The sequence below is a fragment of the Scyliorhinus torazame genome, chromosome 19, assembly GCF_047496885.1.
Source record: "Scyliorhinus torazame isolate Kashiwa2021f chromosome 19, sScyTor2.1, whole genome shotgun sequence".
In the NCBI taxonomy this organism is placed as follows: domain Eukaryota; kingdom Metazoa; phylum Chordata; class Chondrichthyes; order Carcharhiniformes; family Scyliorhinidae; genus Scyliorhinus; species Scyliorhinus torazame.
Window position 1 is genome coordinate 88,449,538 of NC_092725.1, and position 21,632 is coordinate 88,471,169.

At 48.7% G+C, this 21,632-nt stretch overlaps 1 protein-coding gene across 2 annotated transcripts in view; it reads left to right on the forward strand.

Moving 5' to 3' along the window:
• Positions 1-21,632, forward strand: part of zdhhc17 (zDHHC palmitoyltransferase 17) — a 168,286-nt gene that overhangs the window by 141,048 nt on the left and 5,606 nt on the right. For both annotated transcript variants that reach the window (XM_072484710.1, XM_072484709.1), the window contains exons 12-13: positions 8,497-8,559; positions 14,875-14,968. In XM_072484710.1, coding sequence (XP_072340811.1) covers positions 8,497-8,559; positions 14,875-14,968 — 157 coding nt within the window. The remainder of the gene's footprint in view (positions 1-8,496; positions 8,560-14,874; positions 14,969-21,632) is intronic.

Genomic DNA, 21,632 nt, shown 5'->3' on the forward strand with positions numbered 1-21,632 from the left:
AGCACACCAGCAAAAGTGACTTTCATTCCATCAGTTCATAGAACATACAGTGCAGAAGGAGGCCATTTACCCCATCGAGTCTGCACCAACCCACTTAAGCCCTCACTTCCACCCTATCCCCCTAACCCAATAACCCCTCCTAACCTTTTTGGGCACTAAAGGCAATTTATCATGACCAATCCACCTAACCTGCACGTCTTTGGATTGTGGGAGGAAACCGGAGCACCTGGAGAAAACCCACGCAGACACGGGGAGAACATGCAGACTCTGCACAGACAGTGACCCAGCGGGGAATCGAACCTGGGACCCTGGCGCTGTGAAGCCACAGTGCTAACCACTATGCTACCGTGCATGGTAGATTAATTCTGGGGAGAACTGCATTTTCTGAGCTGCGGTCCTTTGGATCAAACATTAAACTAAGGCTCCAACTGCCTCTAATGTCAATGATCCCATTTACCTTCCCCCGATGTCTTGGCTAATGTTTATCCCTCAATCAACATGATTAAAAAAAGATTATCCAAGAATGATCACATGATCTTGCTGTGCAAAATGAGTGTCACATTTCCTGCATTGTAACAGTGACTACAGTTCAAAAATATACTATTGACAGCACAATCTGGGAAACAAAGGGCTGACTCACTCCCTGAGCTCCTTGAATGGTGGATGTTACAAAGGGCTATGAGATTGGAGTCTTTTCATTCCAGTGAGAATCAGGAGCATGGATTAAACAGTACTGAAACAGATTGTTCAGCCCAGCAGGACCATGCCAGTGTCTGTGTTCCACATGAGCCTCCTCCCACCCCCTGTTCGTCTATTTTCAGCATATCCCTCTATTCCTTTCTCCTCTGTTTATCTAACACACAGGCCTTTCCTGGATATCCAATTCTGTCAGTTTGTTAAAGTCTTGTGCTTTAATAAATGTTATAACTTCCACGCTGTAGTTGGATTAGAGGATCATTCAGTCAGCAATCTCTCTTAACTTGGTTATATAGTTGGCTCAAATATATAGCTGTCATATTTTAAGGCAACCACCTTAAATTGAGCACTTGCTCAAATGAAAGTAAGGTTTTAGCTCCTCCTCGTGGCTGTATTTGGTATTATCTTAGTCACTGGGATCAAATGAGTCACAGCATGATTATAATAATATTAATCTTTATTATTGTCACAAGTAGGCTTACATTAACACTGCAATGAAGTTACTGTGAAAATCCGCTCGTCCGACTTCCGGTTGCGGCCATGCCCGGGTAGGTCGCACGTTCAGCAGATCCCGCCAAGATCGGACATTTGGGCCCGTCAACGGACCTTTAGCGGCACTTTGGCGGTGATCCCCGGTGGGGCAGTAAACGCTGGTGAGCGCTGTATGGAATGGACCAGGAGTGGGGCAGTAAAGAAGGCTGGATCGGTGAAATGAGGGGAACGGGTGCGAAACGACAAAATGGTGGCCGGCGCAGACCAGGAGGCGTGGGCACAGTGGTCGCGGGAGCAGCAGGAGTTCCTGAGAAGCTGCTTCACAGAGCTCAAGACGGACATGCTGGCCCCTATGAAGGCTTCCATGGAAAGGATGGTGGAGACTCAGAAGATGCAGGAGAAGGCGATCAAAGAGGTGGAAAAAAAGGTCTCTGAAAATGAGGATGAGATCTTGGGCCTGGCGGTCAGGGTGGAGGCGCGCCAGGCCCTGCACAAAAGATGGCAGGAGAAACTGGAAGACCTTGAAAATAGGTCGAGGAGGCAGAACCTGCGAATCCTGAGCCTCCCCGAAGGTGCAGAGGGGTCGGATGCGAGCGCATTTGTGACCACGATGCTGGGGTCGCTGATGGGCGCGGGGGCCTTCCCGCGGCCCCTGGAACTGGACGGGAAGCACAGAGTCCTGGCGAGGAAGCCTAGAGCGAACGAACCACCGAGGGCCATGGTGATAAGATTTCACCGCTTCACAGACAAGGAACGTGTCCAGCGGTGGGCAAAGAAGGAGCGAAGCAGTAAATGGGAGAACTGAGATTCGAATTTACCAGGACTGGGAGCAGATCTGGCTAAGAGGCGTACGGGATTCAACCGGGCCAAGGTTGCCCTCCACGACAAAGGGGTGAAGTTTGGGCTGCTACATCTGGCGAGGCTGTGGGTCACGTACCAAGACCGGCACCACTACTTTGATACGCCGGACAAGGCGTGAACATTCATCCAGATTGAGAAGTTGGGCTTGAACTAATGGGCCGGGTGAACGCCTGGGTGAAGAGGTGTAACCGGGTGTTATCCTAATATAAGATTGTAAGTTGTATGGGGGCTGGGGAGGCGGTTGGAGGGGGCTATGTTATGCTGCTTTGCCCTGTTCTCTCTTTGTTTTTGCCCTCGGGGCCAGCTCTCTGCTTTCACGGAGCCACGCCGCAGAAGGGGGAGATGGGCCCATCAGTTAGGGCAGCTCGCCAGGTGGGGCAGCTCGCCAGGTGGGGCAGCTCGCCAGGTGGGGCAGCTCGCCAGGTGGGGCAGCTCGCCAGGTGGGGCAGCTCGCCAGGTGGGGCAGCTCGCCAGGTGGGGCAGCTCGCCAGGTGGGGCAGCTCGCCAGGTGGGGGATGTCGTGCGTCGTTCGGGGCAACGCCTGGAGTTTGTTAGTTGTTTTCTTTGTTTTTCTTCCTTTCGTTTTTTTTTCTTGTTACATGGGAGGAATGAGGTGGCTCTCTCTCTCTTACCCTGTGGGGGAGGTTGGGGGCCCGAAGAAGGAGACAACAGTAGGATTGGAGGTAGAGGCGGGAGCGGCCGGGGTCAGCATGAGTCAGCTGACTTACGGAAGTGCAGTGGGGAAGAGTTAATGTTAAGTGTGGGATAGGGGTTGTTGGGGGGGGCGATGCTGCTTTGCTGGCTGAAGGGGAGCCAACTTTCGGGAATAGACTGAGAGCCTCCGGCGGGAGGGCTTGAGTGAGTGTGGGGCGCGGGCATGTAGCTGGGCGAAAAAAGGAGATGGCTAGTCGGCAGGGAGGTAGTTAACCCGCCGACAAGGCTGATCACATGGAATGTAAGGGGTCTAAATGGGCCGGTCAAAAGGACCCGCGTGTTCTCGCACTTAAAGGGATTAAAGGCAGACGCAGCCATGCTACAGGAGATGCACTCTCTGGAGATTGAACGTGGGACTGTTGGCGGATGAGGAGGTCTGTGGGTGGATTAGGAGGAGCATCCAGAACTATGTGACAACAAACGATACAGGAGAGGTAACAGTGACTACGGTCTGGGAGGCTTTGAAGGGAGTTATCAGAGGGGAGTTAATCTCTAACAGGTCCCACAGAGGAGGATAGGGTGGAGAGGGAGAGGTTAGTGGGAGAGATATTCAGGGTAGACAGGAGGTATGCGGAGACCCCCGAGGAGGGGCTGCTAAAGGAGCGTCAGAGTTTGCAGGCGGAGTTTGACCTGCTGACCACAGGGAAAGCAGAGGCACAGCTGAGGAAGGTGAAAGGGGCAGTATATGAGTATGGGGAGAAAGCGAGTCGGTTGCTGGCGCACCAACTTCGAAGGAGGGAGGCGGCCAGGGAAATTGGGGGTGTTAGGGATAAGGTGGGTAACATGGTCCTGAGCCCGGAAGAGATGAACAAAGTCTTTAAGGAGTTCTACTGCGAGCTGTATTTGTCAGAGCCCCCGGAGGGGAGGGAAGGGATGAAGCAATTTATGGACCAATTGAGGTTCCCAAGGTTGGACGAGGAGCTGTTGGAGGGATTGGGGGCCCCGATTGAGTTGGAGGAGATAGTTAAGTCTTGGAGAATATGCAGTCGGGCAAGGCCCCTGGACCAGACGGTTACCCTGTAGAATTCTACAAGAAATTCTCGGAGCTGCTGAGCCCACTCCTGCTAAGAATCTTCAACGAGGCCAAGGAGATGAGAACCCTCCCCCCCGTCGATGTCGCGGGCTTCGATCTCGCTCATCCTTAAGCGAGACAAGGATCTGTTGCAGTGTAGGTCCTACAGGCCGATATCGCACCTAAATGTAGGTGCCAAACTGCTGGCTAAGATCTTGGCCACCAGAATAGAGGACTGTGTCCCGGGGGTGATTGACGAGGATCAGACAGGGTTTGTCAAGGGCAGGCAATTGAACACGAACGTGCGGAGGCTCCTAAACATTATTATGATGCCCTCAGAAGGAGGGGACGCAGAAGTAGTGGCTGCAATGGATGCGGAGAAAGCCTTCGATCGGGTGGAGTGGGAGTACCTGTGGGAAGCGTTAAGTAGATTTGGATTTGGTGAGGAATACATAGGGTGGGTCAAACTACTGTACCAGGACCCCGTAGCAAGTGTGTCCACGAACCGACTGAGGTCGGAGTATTTCCGGCACACCGAGGGACGACGCAGGGGTGCCCCCTGTCCGCTGGTATTTGCCCTGGCAATTGAGCCGTTGGCCATGGCTTTGAGGATGTCAAGTAACTGGAGGGGGCTGGTTCGGCGGGGAAGGGGGGCGGGGGGGAGCATCGTGTTTTGCTCTACGCAGACGACCTGCTCCTGTATATTTCGGACCCACTAGAGGGGATGGGGAGGTCAGGCGGATCCTAAAGGACTTCGGGAGTTTCTCGAGGTACAAGTTGAACGTGGGGAAAAGTGAGCTATTTGTGATCCATGCGAGGGGACAGGAGGAGAGACTGGGGGAGCTCCCGCTCAAGAGGATGGAGAGGAGCTTTCGGTACTTGGGTATACAGGTGACTTGGAATTGGGGTGCCCTACACAAGCTCAATCTACCTCGGCTGGTAGAGCAGATGGAGGGAGACTTCAAAAGGTGGGACAGGTTCCCGCTTTCCCTGGCAGGTAGGGTGCAGTCCGTGAAAATGACGGTCCTTCCCAGGTTTCTGTTCGTCTTCCAGTGCCTTTCCATCTTCATCCCCAAATCCTTCTTCAAGCGGGTGAACAGGATTATCATGGGATTTGTGTGGGCAAACAAGACCCTGCGAATTAAAAGGCTGTTCTTAGAGCGCAGCCGAGGGGAGGAGGGCTGGCGCAGCCGAACTTCTGCAGTTATTACTGGGCGGCTCATATAACGATGATTAGGAAATGGGTAATGGACGAGGGGGCAGCGTGGAAGCGGTTAGAGGCGGCGTCATGCGAGGACACCAGCTTAGGGGCACTGATAACGGCACCGCTGCCGTTCTCGCCGGCATGGTACACCACAAGCCCGGTGGTGACGGCGGTACTGAGGATCTGGGGTCAGTGGAGAAGGCACAGGAGGGAGGAAGGGGCCTCAGTCTGGACCCCGATACGGCATAATCATAGATTTGTGCCGGGCAAGATAGACGGAGGGTTTCAAAGTTGGCATAGGGCGGGTATCAAAAGGATGGGGGACCTGTTTATAGATGGGACTTTCCCTAGCCTGAAGGTACTAGAGGAGAAATTTAGTCTGCCCCTGGGGAATGCCTTTAGATACCTCCAAGTCCGCGCTTTTCTGAAGAAACAGGTGGTGGCATTCCGCTACTATCCCCCCCGCAGGATCCAGGCCAGGGTGGTCTCTGGCATCTGGGTAGGGGAGGGGAAGGTGTCGGACATATACCAAGAACTGCAGGAGGCAGAGGAAGTCTCGGCGGAGGAGCTGAAGGGGCAAGTGGGAGGAGGAGCTGGATGAGGGTCTGTGGGCTGATGTTAATTCAGGGTTAATTCCTCATTTTGTGCCAGGCTTAGCCTAATTCAGTTTAAGGTGGTCCACCGGGCACACATGACGACAGTGAGAATGGGCAAGTTCTTAGGGGTGGAGGACAGGTGTGTGAGATGCTCAGGGAGCCCAGCAAACCATGTCCAAATGTTCTGGGCATGCCCGGCACTTAAAGAATTCTGGCAGGGCTGTGCAAAGGCTATGTCCAAGGTCTTGGAAGCTCGGGTAAAGCCGAGTCCGGAGATAGCGATATTTGGGGTGTCGGAAGATCCGGGAGTGCATGAAGCAAAGGAGGCCGATGTCCTGGCCTTTGCCTTCCTGGTAGCCCGGAGACGGATCTTGTTAATGTGGAGGGACTCGAAGCCCCCAAGTGTAGAGACCTGAGTTAGTGACATGGCTGGGTTTCTCAGCCCTGAGAGGATAAAGTTTGCCTTGAGGGGGTCCTTCCTGGGGTTCTCCAGGCAGTGGCAGCCATTCTTTGACTTTCTGGCAGAACGTTGAAAGGTCAGCAGCAGCAATCCGGGGGGGGGGAGATAGGTGGGAAACTGTATGGAATGTATACTCTTCTTTTGTAAATGGACTTTAACCACCTGTTTGTTAAATTTTCTCCTTTTTGTTATTGGTTATGAAATGAAATGAAAATCACTTATTGTCACAAGTAGGCTTCAAATGAAGTTACTGTGAAAAGCCCCTAGTCGCCACATTCCGGCGCCTGTTCGGGGAGGCTGGTACGGGAATTGAACCGTGCTGCTGGTTTGCCTCGGTCTGCTTTAAAAGCCAGCAATTTAGCCCAGTGTGCTAAACCAGCCCCAAATTTTGTTTAAGAAAAACCTGAATAAAAACAATTTTATAAAAAGAAAAAATCCGCTAGTCCCCACACTCCAACCCTGTTCGGGTCCACTGAGGGAGAATTCAGAATGTCAGGTAAATTGAACATTCTGAATTCTCCCTCTGTAACCGAACTGGCGCTGCAGTGTGGTGACTAGGGGCTTTATTGTCTTTTTAACACTTAATGTAGACTTACATTAACACTGCAATGAAGTTATTGTGTTGCAGTGTTAATGTAAGCCGACGTGTGACACTAATAAAGATTATTATTATTGTTAGAAAGTCATGTATCCAAATTTGCAGATGATAAAAGTTAGGTGGCATTGTAGACAATCTAGATGGTAGTATAAAATTGCAAGGAGATAGAATAGGTGAATGTGCAAAAGTGTGGCAGATGGAATTTAATGTAAGCAAGTGTGAGGGTAGCCCTTTTGAACCAAAAAAGGATAGAGCAGAGAAATGTCTAAATAGGAAGAGGCTGCCTTCAGTGGCTGTCCAAAATGACTTGGGGGTTTCAGGTGCACGGATCCTTAAAATGCCACTAATAAGTGCAGAAAATAACCGGAGTACTGTGAACAGTTCTGGGCACCACATCTTAGGAAGGATATTTTGGCCTTGGAGAGAGTACAATGTAGGTTGACAAAAATTATACCTGGACTACAGGGGCTAAGTTACGAAGAGAGATTACACAAAATAAGCCTGTTTTCTCTAGAATTTAGAAGTTTATGGGGTGATCTGATCAATGTATTCAAGATATTAACAGGAAAGACAGGGTAGATAAAGATAAACTATTTTCACTGGTCGGAGATTCAAAAACTAGGGAGCATAGTCTAAAAATTAGTGCTAAACCGTTCAGGAAAGATGTTAGGAAGCACTTCTTCACTCGAAGGGTGGTAGAGGTTTGAAACTCTCCCCCACAAACAGCAGTTAAAGCTAGATCAGTTGTTAATTTTAAATCTGAGATAGATTTTTGTTAAGCAAAGATATTAAGGTATATGGGTCAAAGGCAGGTATATAGAGTTAGGGCACACATAAGCCATGATTTCATTAAATGGGGGACACACGCTCGAGGGGCTGAATGGCCTACTCCTCCTGTTCCTATGTTCCACCCGCTGTGGCTGTAGCTGCCTCTGCTTGATGCTCTGGGATTCCCTCCCTAAACCCCTTCCCTTCTCCATCCCTCTCTCTGCTCGTTAATTAAAACCTTTCTCTTTGGCCTAACATTTGATCATCTGTCCTAATGTCATCTCTTCTGGCTCTGAATCAGTTTTTGTTGGATTATCTTTCTGTGAAGTATCTTCTGACATTTTACTGTGTTAAAAGACACTGGGCGGGATTCTCCGATCCCCCGCCGTGAATCCCGCCGGCCGCCGAATTCTCCGGCATCGGAGATTCGGCGGGGGTGGGAATAGCGCCGGTCGGCGGACTCCCCTGGCGATTCTCTAGCCCGCGATGGCCGAAGTCCCGCTGCTTCTATGCCAGTCCCACCGGCGTAAATTGAACCAGGTCCCTTACCGGCGGGAACTAGAGGCGCGGGCGGGCTCCGGGGTCCTGGGGGGGGGCATGGGGTGATCTGGCCCCGGGGGGGTGCCCCCACGGTGGCCTGGCCTGCGGTCGGGGCCCACCGATCCGCGGGCGGGCCTGTGCTGTGGGGGCACTCTTTTCCTACGCTCCGGCCATCAGCCTCCGCCATGGCCGACGCGTAGGTGACACCCCCTCCGCGCATGCGCGGACTCGCGCCGGCCGGCAGAGTCCCGTCGGCCCCAGATGGCGTGGCGCCAAAGGCCTTCCACGCCAGCTGGCGGGGCGCCAACCATTCCGGGGCAGGCCTAGCCCCCAAAGGTGCGGAGGATTCCACCCTTTGGGGCGGCCCGACGCCTGAGTGGTTCACGCCACTCCGTCCCGCCAGGACCCCCCGCCCCGCCGGTGTAGGGGAGAATCCCGCCCCCTGTACATATGGAAGTCGTTGTGGCTATATGTCATTGTATGAGGTAAATTAAAATTCAAGCATTGAGCAAGACATAGCTTATTTTTGCTGTTGTATTTATTCTTCTATCCCAGACAATTGTAGATCTGGCTGAATCTGGGCACTTGGATCTGAGTATATTTTGCAGCACATGTTTGGTAAGATATAACTTGCTTTTTCATTTGTTTTATCTCTTTCATTTTTCAGTTACCTTTCTCCATCCTAGCCTGAAATACTTACTGGGATTTTAAAATAAGAAGACCTCAGTATTTCACATAGTACACTCTGCATTATCAGTACACTTGTCTAATCTAAATAAACAATTACTTTGTTTTTAACTCACCAAGTTTTTATAAATTTTGTATTTAATTCTGATATTGTAAACAGGAAATCAGCTGCATATTAAATGAGTTTACGCTTTAAAATTGAACTTTTTAATCCACTACAATGTATAAAACTAGAAAACAAGTTGGTCCTTAGCAGATCAGATGAGTGTCAGAGAAAAGTACTGAGAATGGTGGAAATCTTAAATAGCATAAGTGGCTTTGGCTCTAGTCCTTCACTCATGCCCTATTCCAAGCGAGTGCTTCCCTCCTTAGAATGCTGTTAATATTGTGCCAGATTCTTGGGTTATGCCTATTCTTCAAGGTGCAAAGGCTTGGGGCAGAGAACAAGTGGTACGGCAACAATATATGATGTGGAGATGCCAGCGTTGGACTGGGGTGAGCACAGTAAGAAGTCTTACAATACCAGGTTAAAGTCCAACAGGTTTGTTTCGATGTCACTAGCTTTCGGAGCGCTGCTCCTTCCTCAGGTGAATGAAGAGGTCTGTTCCAGAAACACATATATAGACAAATTCAAAGATGCCAAACAATGAACAAACAAATAACAAAGAAATGTACAGCACAGGAACAGGCCCTTCGGCCCTCCAAGCCCGTGCCAACCATGCTGCCCGACTAAACTACAATCTTCTACACTTCCTGGGTCCGCATCCTTCTATTCCCAGCCTATTCATATATTTGTCAAGATGCCCCTTAAATGTCCCTATCGTCCCTGCTTCCACTACCTCCTCCGGTAGCGAGTTCCAGGCACCCACTACCCTCTGCGTAAAAAACGTGCCTCGTACATCTACTCTAAACCTTGCCCCTCTCACCTTAAACCTATGCCCCCTAGTAATTGACCCCTCTACCCTGGGGAAAAGCCTCTGACTATCCACTCTGTCTATGCCCCTCATAATTTTGTATACCTCTATCAGGTCTCCCCTCAACCTCCTTCGTTCCAGTGAGAACAAACCGAGTTTATTCAATCGCTCCTCATAGCTAATGCCCTCCATACCAGGCAACATTCTGGTAAATCTCTTCTGCACCCTCTCTAAAGCCTCCACATCCTTCTGGTAGTGTGGCGACCAGAATTGAACACTATACTCCAAGTGTGGCCTAACTAAGGTTCTATACAGCTGCAACATGACTTGCCAATTCTTATACTCAATGCCCCGGCCAATGAAGGCAAGCATGCCGTATGCCTTCTTGACTATCTTCTCCACCTGTGTTGCCCCTTTCAATTACCTGTGGACCTGTACTCCTAGATCTCTTTGACTTTCAATACTCTTTAGGGTTCTACCATTCACTGTATATTCCCTACCTGCATTAGACCTTCCAAAATGCATTACCTCACATTTGTCCGGATTAAACTCCATCTGCCATCTCTCCGCCCAAGTCTCCAGACAATCTAAATCCTGCTGTATCCTCCGACAGTCCTCATCGCTATCCGCAATTCCACCAACCTTTGTGTCGTCTGCAAACTTACTAATCAGACCAGTTACATTTTCCTCCAAATCATTTATATATACTACAAAGAGCAAAGGTCCCAGCACTGATCCCTGTGGAACACCACTGGTCACAGCCCTCCAATTAGAAAAGCATCCCTCCATTGCTACTCTCTGCCTTCTATGGCCTAGCCAGTTCTGTATCCACCTTGCCAGCTCACCCCTGATCCCGTGTGACTTCACCTTTTGTACTAGTCTACCATGAGGGACCTTGTCAAAGGCCTTACTGAAGTCCATATAGACAACATCTACTGCCCTACCTGCATCAATCATCTTAGTGACCTCCTCGAAAAACTCTATCAAGTTAGTGAGACACGACCTCCCCTTCACAAAACCGTGCTGCCTCTCACTAATACGTCCATTTGCTTCCAAATGGGAGTAGATCCTGTCTCGAAGAATTCTCTCCAGTAATTTCCCTACCACTGAAGTAAGGCTCACCGGCCTGTAGTTCCCGGGATTATCCTTGCTACCCTTCTTAAACAGAGGAACAACATTGGCTATTCTCCAGTCCTCCGGGACATCCCCTGAAGACAGCGAGGATCCAAAGATTTCTGTCAAGGCCTCAGCAATTTCCTCTCCAGCCTCCTTCAGTATTCTGGGGTAGATCCCATCAGGCCCTGGGGACTTATCTACCTTAATATTTTTTAAGACACCCAACACCTCGTCTTTTTGGATCACAATGTGACCCAGGCTATCTACACCCCCTTCTCCAGACTCAACATCTACCAATTTCTTCTCTTTGGTGAATACTGATGCAAATTATTCATTTAGTACCTCGCCCATTTCCTCTGGCTCCTCACATAGATTCCCTTGCCTATCCTTCAGTGGGCCAACCCTTTCCCTGGCTACCCTCTTGCTTTTTATGTACGTGTAAAAAGCCTTGGGATTTTCCTTAACCCTATTTGCCAATGACTTTTCGTGACCCCCTTCTAGCCCTCCTGACTCCTTGCTTAAGTTCCTTCCTACTTTCCTTATATTCCACGCAGGCTTCGTCTGTTCCCAGCCTTTTAGCCCTGACAAATGCCTCCTTTTTCTTTTTGATGAGGCCTACAATATCACTCGTCATCCAAGGTTCCCGAAAATTGCCATATTTATCTTTCTTCCTCACAGGAACATGCCGGTCCTGTATTCCTTTCAACTGCCACTTGAAAGCCTCCCACATGTCAGATGTTGATTTGCCCTCAAACATCCGCCCCCAATCTATGTTCTTCAGTTCCCGCCTAATATTGTTATAATTAGCCTTCCCCCAATTTAGCACATTCATCCTCGGACCACTCTTATCCTTGTCCACCAGTACTTTAAAACTTACTGAATTGTGGTCACTGTTACCGAAATGCTCCCCTACTGACACATCTACCACCTGGCCGGGCTCATTCCCCAATACCAGGTCCAGTACCGCCCCTTCCCTAGTTGGACTGTCTACATATTGTTTTAAGAAGCCCTCCTGGATGCTCCTTACAAACTCCGCCCCGTCTAAGCCCCTGGCACTAAGTGAGTCCCAGTCAATATTGGGGAAGTTGAAGTCTCCCATCACCACAACCCTGTTGTTTTTACTCTTTTCCAAAATCTGTCTACCTATCTGCTCCTCTATCTCCCGCTGGCTGTTGGGAGGCCTGTAGTATACCCCCAACATTGTGACTGCACCCTTCTTATTCCTGATCTCTACCCATATAGCCTCACTGCCCTCTGAGGTGTCCTCTCGCAGTACAGCTGTGATATTCTCCCGAACAAGTAGCGCAACTCCGCCGCCCCTTTTACATCCCCCTCTATCCCCCCTGAAACATCTAAATCCTGGAACGTTTAGCTGCCAATCCTGCCCTTCCCTCAACCAGGTCTCTGTAATGGCAACAACATCATAGTTCCAAGTACTAATCCAAGCTCTAAGTTCATCTGCCTTACCCGTAATGCTCCTTGCATTAAAACATATGCACTTCAGGCCACCAGACCCGCTGTGTTCAGCAACTTCTCCCCGTCTGCTCTGCCTCAGAGCCACACTGTCCCTATTCCCTAGTTCTCCCTCAATGCTCTCACCTTCTGACCTATTGCTCCCGTGCCCACCCCCCTGCCATACTAGTTTAAACCCTCCCGTGTGACACTAGCAAACCTCGCGGCCAGGATATTTACGCCTCTCCGGTTTAGATGCAACCCGTCCTTCTTATACAGGTCGCACCTGCCCCGGAAGAGCTCCCAGTGGTCCAGATAATGGAAACCCTCCCTCCTACACCAGCTGTTTAGCCACGTGTTTATCTGCTCTATCTTCCTATTTCTAGCCTCACTGGCACGTGGCACAGGGAGTAATCCCGAGATTACAACCCTCGAGGTCCTGTCTTTTAACTTTCTGCCTAGCTCCCTGAACTCCTGCTGCAGGACCTCATGCCCCTTCCTGCCTATGTCGTTAGTACCAATATGTACAACGACCTCTGCCTGTTTGCCCTCCCCCTTCAGGATTCCCTCTACCCGTTCGGAGACATCCTGGACCCTGGCACCAGGGAGGCAACATACCATCCTGGAGTCTCTTTCACGTCCACAGAAGCGCCTATCTGTGCCCCTGACTATAGAGTCCTCTATTACTATTACTCTTCTGCGCTTTGACCCTCCCTTCTGAACATCAGAGCCAGCCGTGGTACCACTGCTCTGGCTGCTGCTGTTTTCCCCTGATAGGCTATCCCCCCCCGACAGTATCCAAAGGGGTATATCTGTTCGAGAGGGGGACAACCACAGGGGATTCCTGCACTGACTGCCTGCCCTTTTGGTGGTCACCCATTTCTCTGCCTGCACCTTGGGTGTGACCACATTTACATAACTGCGATCTATGACGCTTTCCGCCACCTGCATGCTCCTAAGTGCATCCAATTGCTGCTCCAACCGAACCATGCGGTCTGTGAGGAGCTCCAGTTGGGTGCACTTTCTGCAGATGAAGCCATCCGGGACGCTGGAAGCCTCCCGGACCTGCCACATCTCACAGTCAGAGCACAGCACCCCTCTAACTGACATTGCGTCAATTAATTAAAATTAAAATTCAAATTTGTCTTTTTTTTTTAAAATATATTTTTTTTAAATTTCAAAGTTACTGTCAACTATCTGTTTCCTAGCACTAGACTTCTAATAGATGCTAGGAATGCGAGCATTAGCAGGTGATTAAATCTTTACAGATCCAGAGGTGGGGTAACCCCAGGTTAAAGAGGTGTGAATTGTATCAAGCCAGGACAGTTGGTAGGATTTCGCAGGCCAGATGGTGGGGGATGAATGTAATGCGACATGAATCCCAGGTCCCGGTTGAGGCCGCATTCATGTGTGCGGAACTTGGCTATAAGTTTCTGCTCGGCGATTCTGCGTTGTCGCGGGTCCTGAAGGCCAACATTGGCGAGACCATGCAGACGCTGCGACAACGAATGAATGGACATCGCGCAACAATCACCAGGCAGGAATGTTCCCTTCCAGTCGGGGAACACTTCAGCAGTCAAGGGCATTCAGCCTCTGATCTCCAAGGCGGCCTTCAGGACCCGCGACAACGCAGAATCGCCGAGCAGAAATTTATAGCCAAGTTCCGCACACATGAGTGCGGCCTCAACCGGAACCTGGGATTCATGTCACATTACATTCATCCCCCACCATCTGGCCTGCGAAATCCTACCAACTGTCCTGGCTTGATACAATTCACACCTCTTTAACCTGGGGTTACCCCATCTCTGGATCTGTAAAGATTTAATCACCTGCTAATGGTCGCATTCCAAGCATTATCTGGCATCTTTGAATTTGTCTATATATGTGTTTCTGGAACAGACCTCTTCATTCACCTGAGGAAGGAGCAGCGCTCCGAAAGCTAGTGACATCGAAACAAACCTGTTGGACTTTAACCTGGTGTTGTAAGACTTCGTAACAATATATGAGGCATGAGTTTACGAGTTCAAATAGCGGCTAGAGAAATTTAAATTCAATTAATTAATAAATAAAGAAACGTAGAAAATCAGAACAGGAGTAGGCCATGCAGCCCTTTTGAGCCTGCTCCACCATTCAGTATAATCATTGCTGATCCTCTATCTCAACGCCATATTCCCATGCTCTCTCTATATTCTTTGATGCCTTTAGTGTCTAGAAATATATCAATTTCCTTCTTGAATATATTCAGTGACTACCTCCACAGATCTCCATGGTAGAAAATGCCACAGGTTCACCACCCTTTGAGTGAAGACGTTTTGTTTACCTCAGTCCCAAGTGGCCTAAATCTGGAATAAAAAGCTAGTCCATGTAATGGTGATCATGAAGTTAATGAACTGCTATAAAAACGCATCTTCACTCATGTCCTTCAGAGTAAGAAATCTGCTGCCTTTACCCGATCTGGCCTATATGGAACTCCAGACCCGCAACAATCGGGTTGATTATTAAATTTCTTCTGAAATGGCCAAGCAAGCCACTGAGTTGCATTCAAGAAGATGGCTCTCCACCACTTTCTTGAGAAGCAAATCAGAGATAGACAAAAACTGCTGGCCGTACCACTGACACCATGTCCTCTGAATTAATTTTTTTAAATCACCAAAATCTATCATCAATGACATGCATCCATCCAGTGACTACAAAAACAGTTACATTCCTTCGCAACAGAAGTGTGCATACTCTATTTCAAAGTGCTTTTATGTTTTCTGATCAGATCCAGAAACCTGTTCGGTCCAAGCATTGCGCCGTGTGCAACAGGTGCATTGCCAAGTTCGACCATCACTGTCCATGGGTTGGTAACTGTGTGGGTAAGTCTCAGCATTCATACTGATCTTAAAGCATTTTGGGGAAATAGCCAGAGCTAATACCAGTGAACACCGCGGTAAAAGGTTAAGCAAAAGCACGATTATATAGAATGTACTTTAGAGAAACAAACCATTTAGCCCAACTCGTCTATGCTGTGTTTTGCTCCAAATGGAGGTGTGTAAAAATAATAATAGGGTAATTATATTAGGGGATTTCAACTTCCCCAACACTAATTGGAATAGTCATGTTGCAAAGGATTTGGAGGGGGCAGATTTCTTGACATGTATTCAGAAGAGCTTTTTATGTCAATATGTAGAAGGTCCAATAAGAGACAACACAGTGCTGGATCTATTTCTGGGGAACGGCATTTGTTCGATGTGGCAGTGGGGGAGCATTATATTGATAGCGACCACAACACAGTGCAATGTAAGTTGGTTATGGAAAAGGAAAAAGATGATCTGCAAAAAACGATTTTGGATTGGGGGTGGGGGGGGGGGGGGGGGGGGATCAGATTTTGTTAAAATAAGGCAGGATCTAGCCAAAGTAGACTGGGAACGGCATCTTGTGGGAAAATCTACAGCAGAACAGTGGGACAGCATTCAAAAAATAAATGGGGAAAGTACAGGCCCAACGTGGTCCCTTTAGGGTGAAATATAGGAGCAACAAGATAAGAGAACCCTGAATGTCTAGGAATTTACCGGACTGGATAAGAAAGAGAGGTTTTGGCAGGTGAAGTAAAATCATCATAGTCCCAGATGACCATAGGCTGCTTTCCCCTTTGAGATGGTGGTTTAACCTGAGGATCACCACACCTCAGGCGAGGGGCAAGGTTGAGAAGGTGAGGCCTTCATGAATAATCTCAGCCGGTACAGGAATTGAACTCGCGCTAATGTCGCTCTGCATCACGAACCAGCTGTCCAGCCAACTGAGCTAAACCGACAGGACAAAGGGAAATAGGCCTTAGTGGAGTATAGAAAATGCAAGGGGGACTGAGAAAGCAGTTAGGAGAGCAAAGAGGAGGGATACAAAAGCACTGGCGGGTAATATTAGGGAGAATCCCAAAATATTCTATAAGTATATTAAGGGGAAGTGGATGATTAGGAAAAGAGTAGGGCCTGTGGAGCCAGAGGACATTGGTAGGGTGTTAAACGAATACTTCATCTCCGTCTTCACTCGGGGAGAGAACGGTGAGGTTCTTCTTGAACAGTTTGTCATGGGAGTGAGGAGATTTTGGAAGTTTTGGCAGGCTTAAAAGATCCAGATCCAGATGAGTTATATCTCAGGCAAGGGAGGGAATGACATGGGTTCTGACCCACATTTTGAATCCCTCTCTGGCCACGGGGAGGCAACAGAGTATTGGAGGATAGCTAATGTGATTCCACTTTTCAAGAAGGGTGGTAGAGATAAAACCAAGAAATTACAGACCAGTGAGTCTCACAACAATGGCACGGAAACAATTGGAGAAAATTGCGAAGGAGAGAATTAATCGCCACTTAGAGAGGCAAGATTTGATCAGCGATAGTCAGCATGGCTGTCAGAGGGAGGTTGTTTGTGCCTTACAAATTTGATTGAATTTTCTGAAGCGATAATCAGGTGTGTAGATGAAGGTAGGCCTCCTTCTGCACTGTAAATTCTGAGTCTATGACTTGTGTTTCTTTCTCCCTCATGTGTTTATTTAACTTTAGTTGATGTAGTTTATATGGATTTCAGCAAAGCCATTGACAAGGTCTCACATGGGAGATAACAAAGGTAAAAGCACATGGGATCCAAGGTAACTTTACAAGTTGAATCCAAAACTGGCTTAATGGTAGGTGACAGAAGGTGGTGATAGTAGGTTATTAGAGTGACTGGAGGCCGGTGTCAAGTGGCATCACAGGGATCAATGTTAGGTCCCTTATTGGTCAAAATATATATAAAAGATACAGATGAGAATGTGGGAGGAATGATAAGCAAGTTTGCAGATGAGACGAAGATTGGCAGAGTAGTTAATGGTTCGGAAGAACAAAGAAAATTACAGCACAGGAACAGGCCCTTCGGCCCTCCCAGCCTGCACCAATCCAGACCCTTTATCTAAACCTGTCGCCTATTTTCCAAGGATCTACTTCCCTCTGTTCCCTGCCCATTCATATATCTGTCTAGATGCATCTTAAATGATGCAATCGTGCCCGCCACGACCACCTCCGCTGGCAAAGCGTTCCAGGCACCCACCACCCTCTGCGTAAAAAACTTTCCATGCACATCTCCCTTAAACTTTCCCCCTCTCGCCTTGAAATTGTGACCCCTTGTAATTGACACCCCCACTCTTGGAAAAAGCTTGTTGCTATCCACCCTGTCCATACCTCTCAATTTTGTAGACAAGGTCTTAGATTGTAGAACGTGTAGATGGGTTGGGATTAGATAGTTATATCAGTGGCAGATGGAATTTAACTCTGAAAAGTGCGAGATGATACATTTTGGAAGGAGTAAAAAGACAAGGGAGCACTCAATGGGCAGGACACTAGTAAGCTCAGACAGATAGAGGGATCTTGGGGTGCTTGTCCACAGATCCCTGAAGGTGATATGGACATGTTAATAGAGTAGTTAAGAAGGCATATGGGACACTTGCTTTTATCAGTTATGACATAGATTATAAGAGCAGGAAGGCTATGTTGGAGGTGTACAAAACTTTAGTTAGGCCACAGTACTCTGTGCAATTCTGGTTACCTCACAATAGGAAGGATGTTATTGCATTGGAGCGGGTGGAGAGGAGATTCAGCAGGATGTTGCCTGGGATGGAGCTATGAAGTGAGGTTGGATAAGTATGGGTTGTATTCTTTAGAACAGAGAAGACTGACCTGATTGAGGTGTATAAGATTATGAGGGATATGGGCAGTTTGGTTGGGAAGCAGCTGTTCTCCTTGGCTGAAGGGTCAATAACAAGGGGGCATAATTTTAAGATAAGGGTTTTGGAGGGGATTTAAAGAAATATTTTTTCATCTTGAGGGTGGTGGAAGTCTGGAATGCATTGCCTGGGAGGATAGTAAAGGCAGGTAACATCACAGCCTTTAAAAAGTATGTGGGTGAGCACTTGAAATGTCATAACATTTGAGGCTATGAGCCAGGTTCAGGAAAGGGATGAGTGTAGATTTAGCGATGTTTTTTTTAAGTGCAGACACGATGGGCTGAAGGGGCACTTATGCACTGGTAACACTACGACTATAACTCTTTGAGTGTCGTCCCACCCTATTTCATCAAACCCTGTCTGGAGGGATTCAGATTCTTGAGGTGCTGGGACCGGCTCTGGGGAGGTAGGACCTGCACGAACTGGATGGGTTGCACCCAGGCAGAGCTGGGACCAATGTCCTTGCAGGGATTTTTGCTCGTTTTGTTGGGGAGTACTTAAACTATTGTTGCAGGGGGCTGGGGTCCCAGGAGTCGGATCAGGTAGGTTGGGTGGGGTTACTGGGTTACGGGAATAGTGTGAAGGTGTGGGCTTGGGTAGGGTGCTCTTTCTGAGGGCTGGTGCAGACTCGATGGACTGAATGGCCTCCTTCTGCACTGTAAATTCTGAGTCTATGACTTGTGTTTCTTTCTCCCTCATGTGTTTATTTAACTTTCACTTGAATTCATATATTCACCGCAATCACTCCCAGGGAATTTCTCTGAATTCCTTATTGGATTCATTAGGGACTATATTACATTTATGACCACAACACAAACGTAAAATATTGTAGGTTCTTGAGTATTGCTGAAAAAAGACATTGGGCGGGATTCTCCCCTACCCGGCAGGGTGGGGGGTCCCGGCGGGACGGAGTGGCGTGAACCACTCCGGCGTCGGGCCGCCCCAAAGGTGCGGAATCCTCTGCACCTTTAGGAGCTAGGCCCGCCCCAGAGTGGTTGGCGCCCCGCCGGCTGGCGTGGAAAGCCTTTGGCACCACGCCAGCTGGGGTCGAAGGGACTCCGCCGGCCGGCGTGTGTCCGTGCATGCCCGGGAGCGTCAGCAGCTGCTGACGTCAACTCCGCGCATGCGCGGGTGGGGTTCACCTACGCGTCGGCCATGGCGGAGGCTGATGGTCGGCACGTAGGAAAAGAGTGCCCCCACGGCACAGGCCCGTCCGCAGATCGGTGGGCCCCAATCGCGGGCCAGGTCACCGTGGGGGCACCCCCCAGGGCCAGATCACCCCACGCCCCCCGCCACCCCCCACAGGAACCCGGAGCCCGCCCGCGCCACCAGGTCCCGCCTGTAAGGGACCTGGTTCAATTTGCGCCGGCGGGACTGGCCTAGAAGCAGCAGGACTTTGGCCCATCGCGGTCCGGAGAATCGCCGGGGGGGACCCGCCGACCGGCGTGATTCCCGGCCCCGCCGAATCTCCAGTGCCGGAGAATTCGGCTGCTGGCAGGGGCGGAATTCACGCCACCCCCCCCCCCCCCCCCCCCCGGCGATTCTCCCATTATGTTTAAGCATTTAAAAAAATGTATTTCATGGGATGTGAGTGTCACTAGCTAGGCCAGCATTTATTGACCATCCCTAATAGCCCCTTGGGTGCTGATTAGTTGGAAAGTGGACTGTCGTAAAGTTAGTGATAACTGACTGACAGTTTACTGCCACGCATTGTTTAAAAATTTAAACCAGCAGCTTCACTCTGGCCAAGGTATTGCCCTGAGCAATGAACCGGCAAACGGTATTCGCTTATTTTGTTCAGTTAAAACAGACGCTATGGGCATAATTTTCTGAAGGGCTTGTTGGGTATGGTCTGCACCTTGCCCATTGCAAACAATGGAAGGGACATCATTACCGAACGATATTGATACTGAGCATAGATGCAAAGGTGTTGGCTTCGCGAATCGAGGACTGAGGGGTCAGCAAAGGGGGAGGTAAGGGGGTTAAAGTGGGGAAGGCAGGATGGGAGAAGGGGCAATATTGGGGGAGTGGGAGGGAGTGGGTGTTGGCCATTTATAATGTTGTATCATTTTTCTTCTGCTTTTGTTTGTTTATGAAAATGCTTTGAATAAATATTTTTTTAAAAAGAATATTCTGCAGGTCAGGGAGTCCCTGAAGAAAACGAGAGTTAATGCTTCAGGATGACTTTATATTTATGACCCTTTGGTTGGAATTCCCTCCTGATAACTGGAAACGCTTTACTGATGTCAGCTCACAATTTTAAAGAAATGTTTTCAGTTCACCTTCTGGAGAAAACAGCCATAATCTCTTCAACCTTCCCTGATGGCTATCAGCTCATCGAAATAGAAATAGATAATTTAGACCCTCAAACCTGTTCAACAAGATTATGACTGGCCTGAAAACTAACTCCATATACCTGCTTTTACCCCATATCCCTTTAATACCTTCACACAACAGAAAACCATCAATCACTATTTTAAAATTAACAATTGATCTAGCATCAATGGTCATTTGCCGAAGAGAGTTCTTCGCCTCCACAACCCTTCATGTGTAGGAGTGTTTCCCAATTTCATTCTTGTTAGGTCTGGTTATAATGTTTAGACTATGTCCCTCATCCTGGATTCACTAACCAGAGAAAATAGTTTCTCTCTGTCTACCCCATCTGTTCCCCTTAATAACCTGAAAATTTTAATCAAATCATCCTCAACCTTCTAACTTCCAGGGAATTCAAGCCTATTTTGTGTAACCTTTCCTCCTAATTCACAGAATCACAGAATTGTTACGGCGGAGAAGGCAGCCATTTGGCCCATTATGTCTACACCGGCTCTCCAAATGAACATTATAACTTAGCGCCATTCCGCTGCATTTTCCCTGTACCACTGCTCATTGTTTCTATTCAAATAATCATCTAATGCCCTCTTGAATGCCTCGATTAACCCTGCCTCCACCACACGTCCAGCTCCTGACTCAAAGGTGAAAAACATTTTTGGATTGGATTGGATTTGTTTATTGTCACGTGTACCGAGGTACAGTGAAAAGTATGTTTCTGCGAGCAGCTCAACAGATCATTAAGTACATGAGAAGAAAAGGGAATAAAAGAAAATACATAATCGGCAACACAACATATACAATGTAACTACATAAGCACCGGCATCGGATGAAGCATACAGGGTGTAGTGTTAATGAAGTCAGTCCATAATTAAGAGGGTCATTTAGGAGTCTGGTGACAGTGGGGAAGAAGCTGTTTTTGAGTCTGTTCGTGCGTGTTCTCAGACTTCTGTATCTCCTGCCCGATGGAAGAAGCTGGAAGAGTAAGCCGGGTGGGAGGCATCTTTGATTATACTGCCCGCTTTCCCCAGGCAGCAGGAGGTGTAGATGGAGTCAATGGATGGGAGGCAGGTTCGTGTGATGGACTGGGTTCACGACTCTCTGAAGTTTCTTGCGGTCCTGGGCCGAGCAGTTGCCATACCAGGCTGTGATGCAGCCTGATAGGATGCTTTCTATGGTGCATCTGTAAAAGTTGGTAAGCGTCAATGTGGACATGCCGAATTTCCTTAGTTTCCTGAGGAAGTATAGGCGCTGTTGTGCTTTCTTGGTGGTAGCGTCGACGTGGGTGGACCAGGACAGATTTTTGGAGATGTGCACCCCTAGGAATTTGAAACTGCTAACCATCTCCACCTCGGCCCCGTTGATGCTGACAGGGGTGTGTACAGTACTTTGCTTCCTGAAGTCAATTACATCACATTCAATCCTGTAGGACAGCTACAATATTGGTAAATATCAAC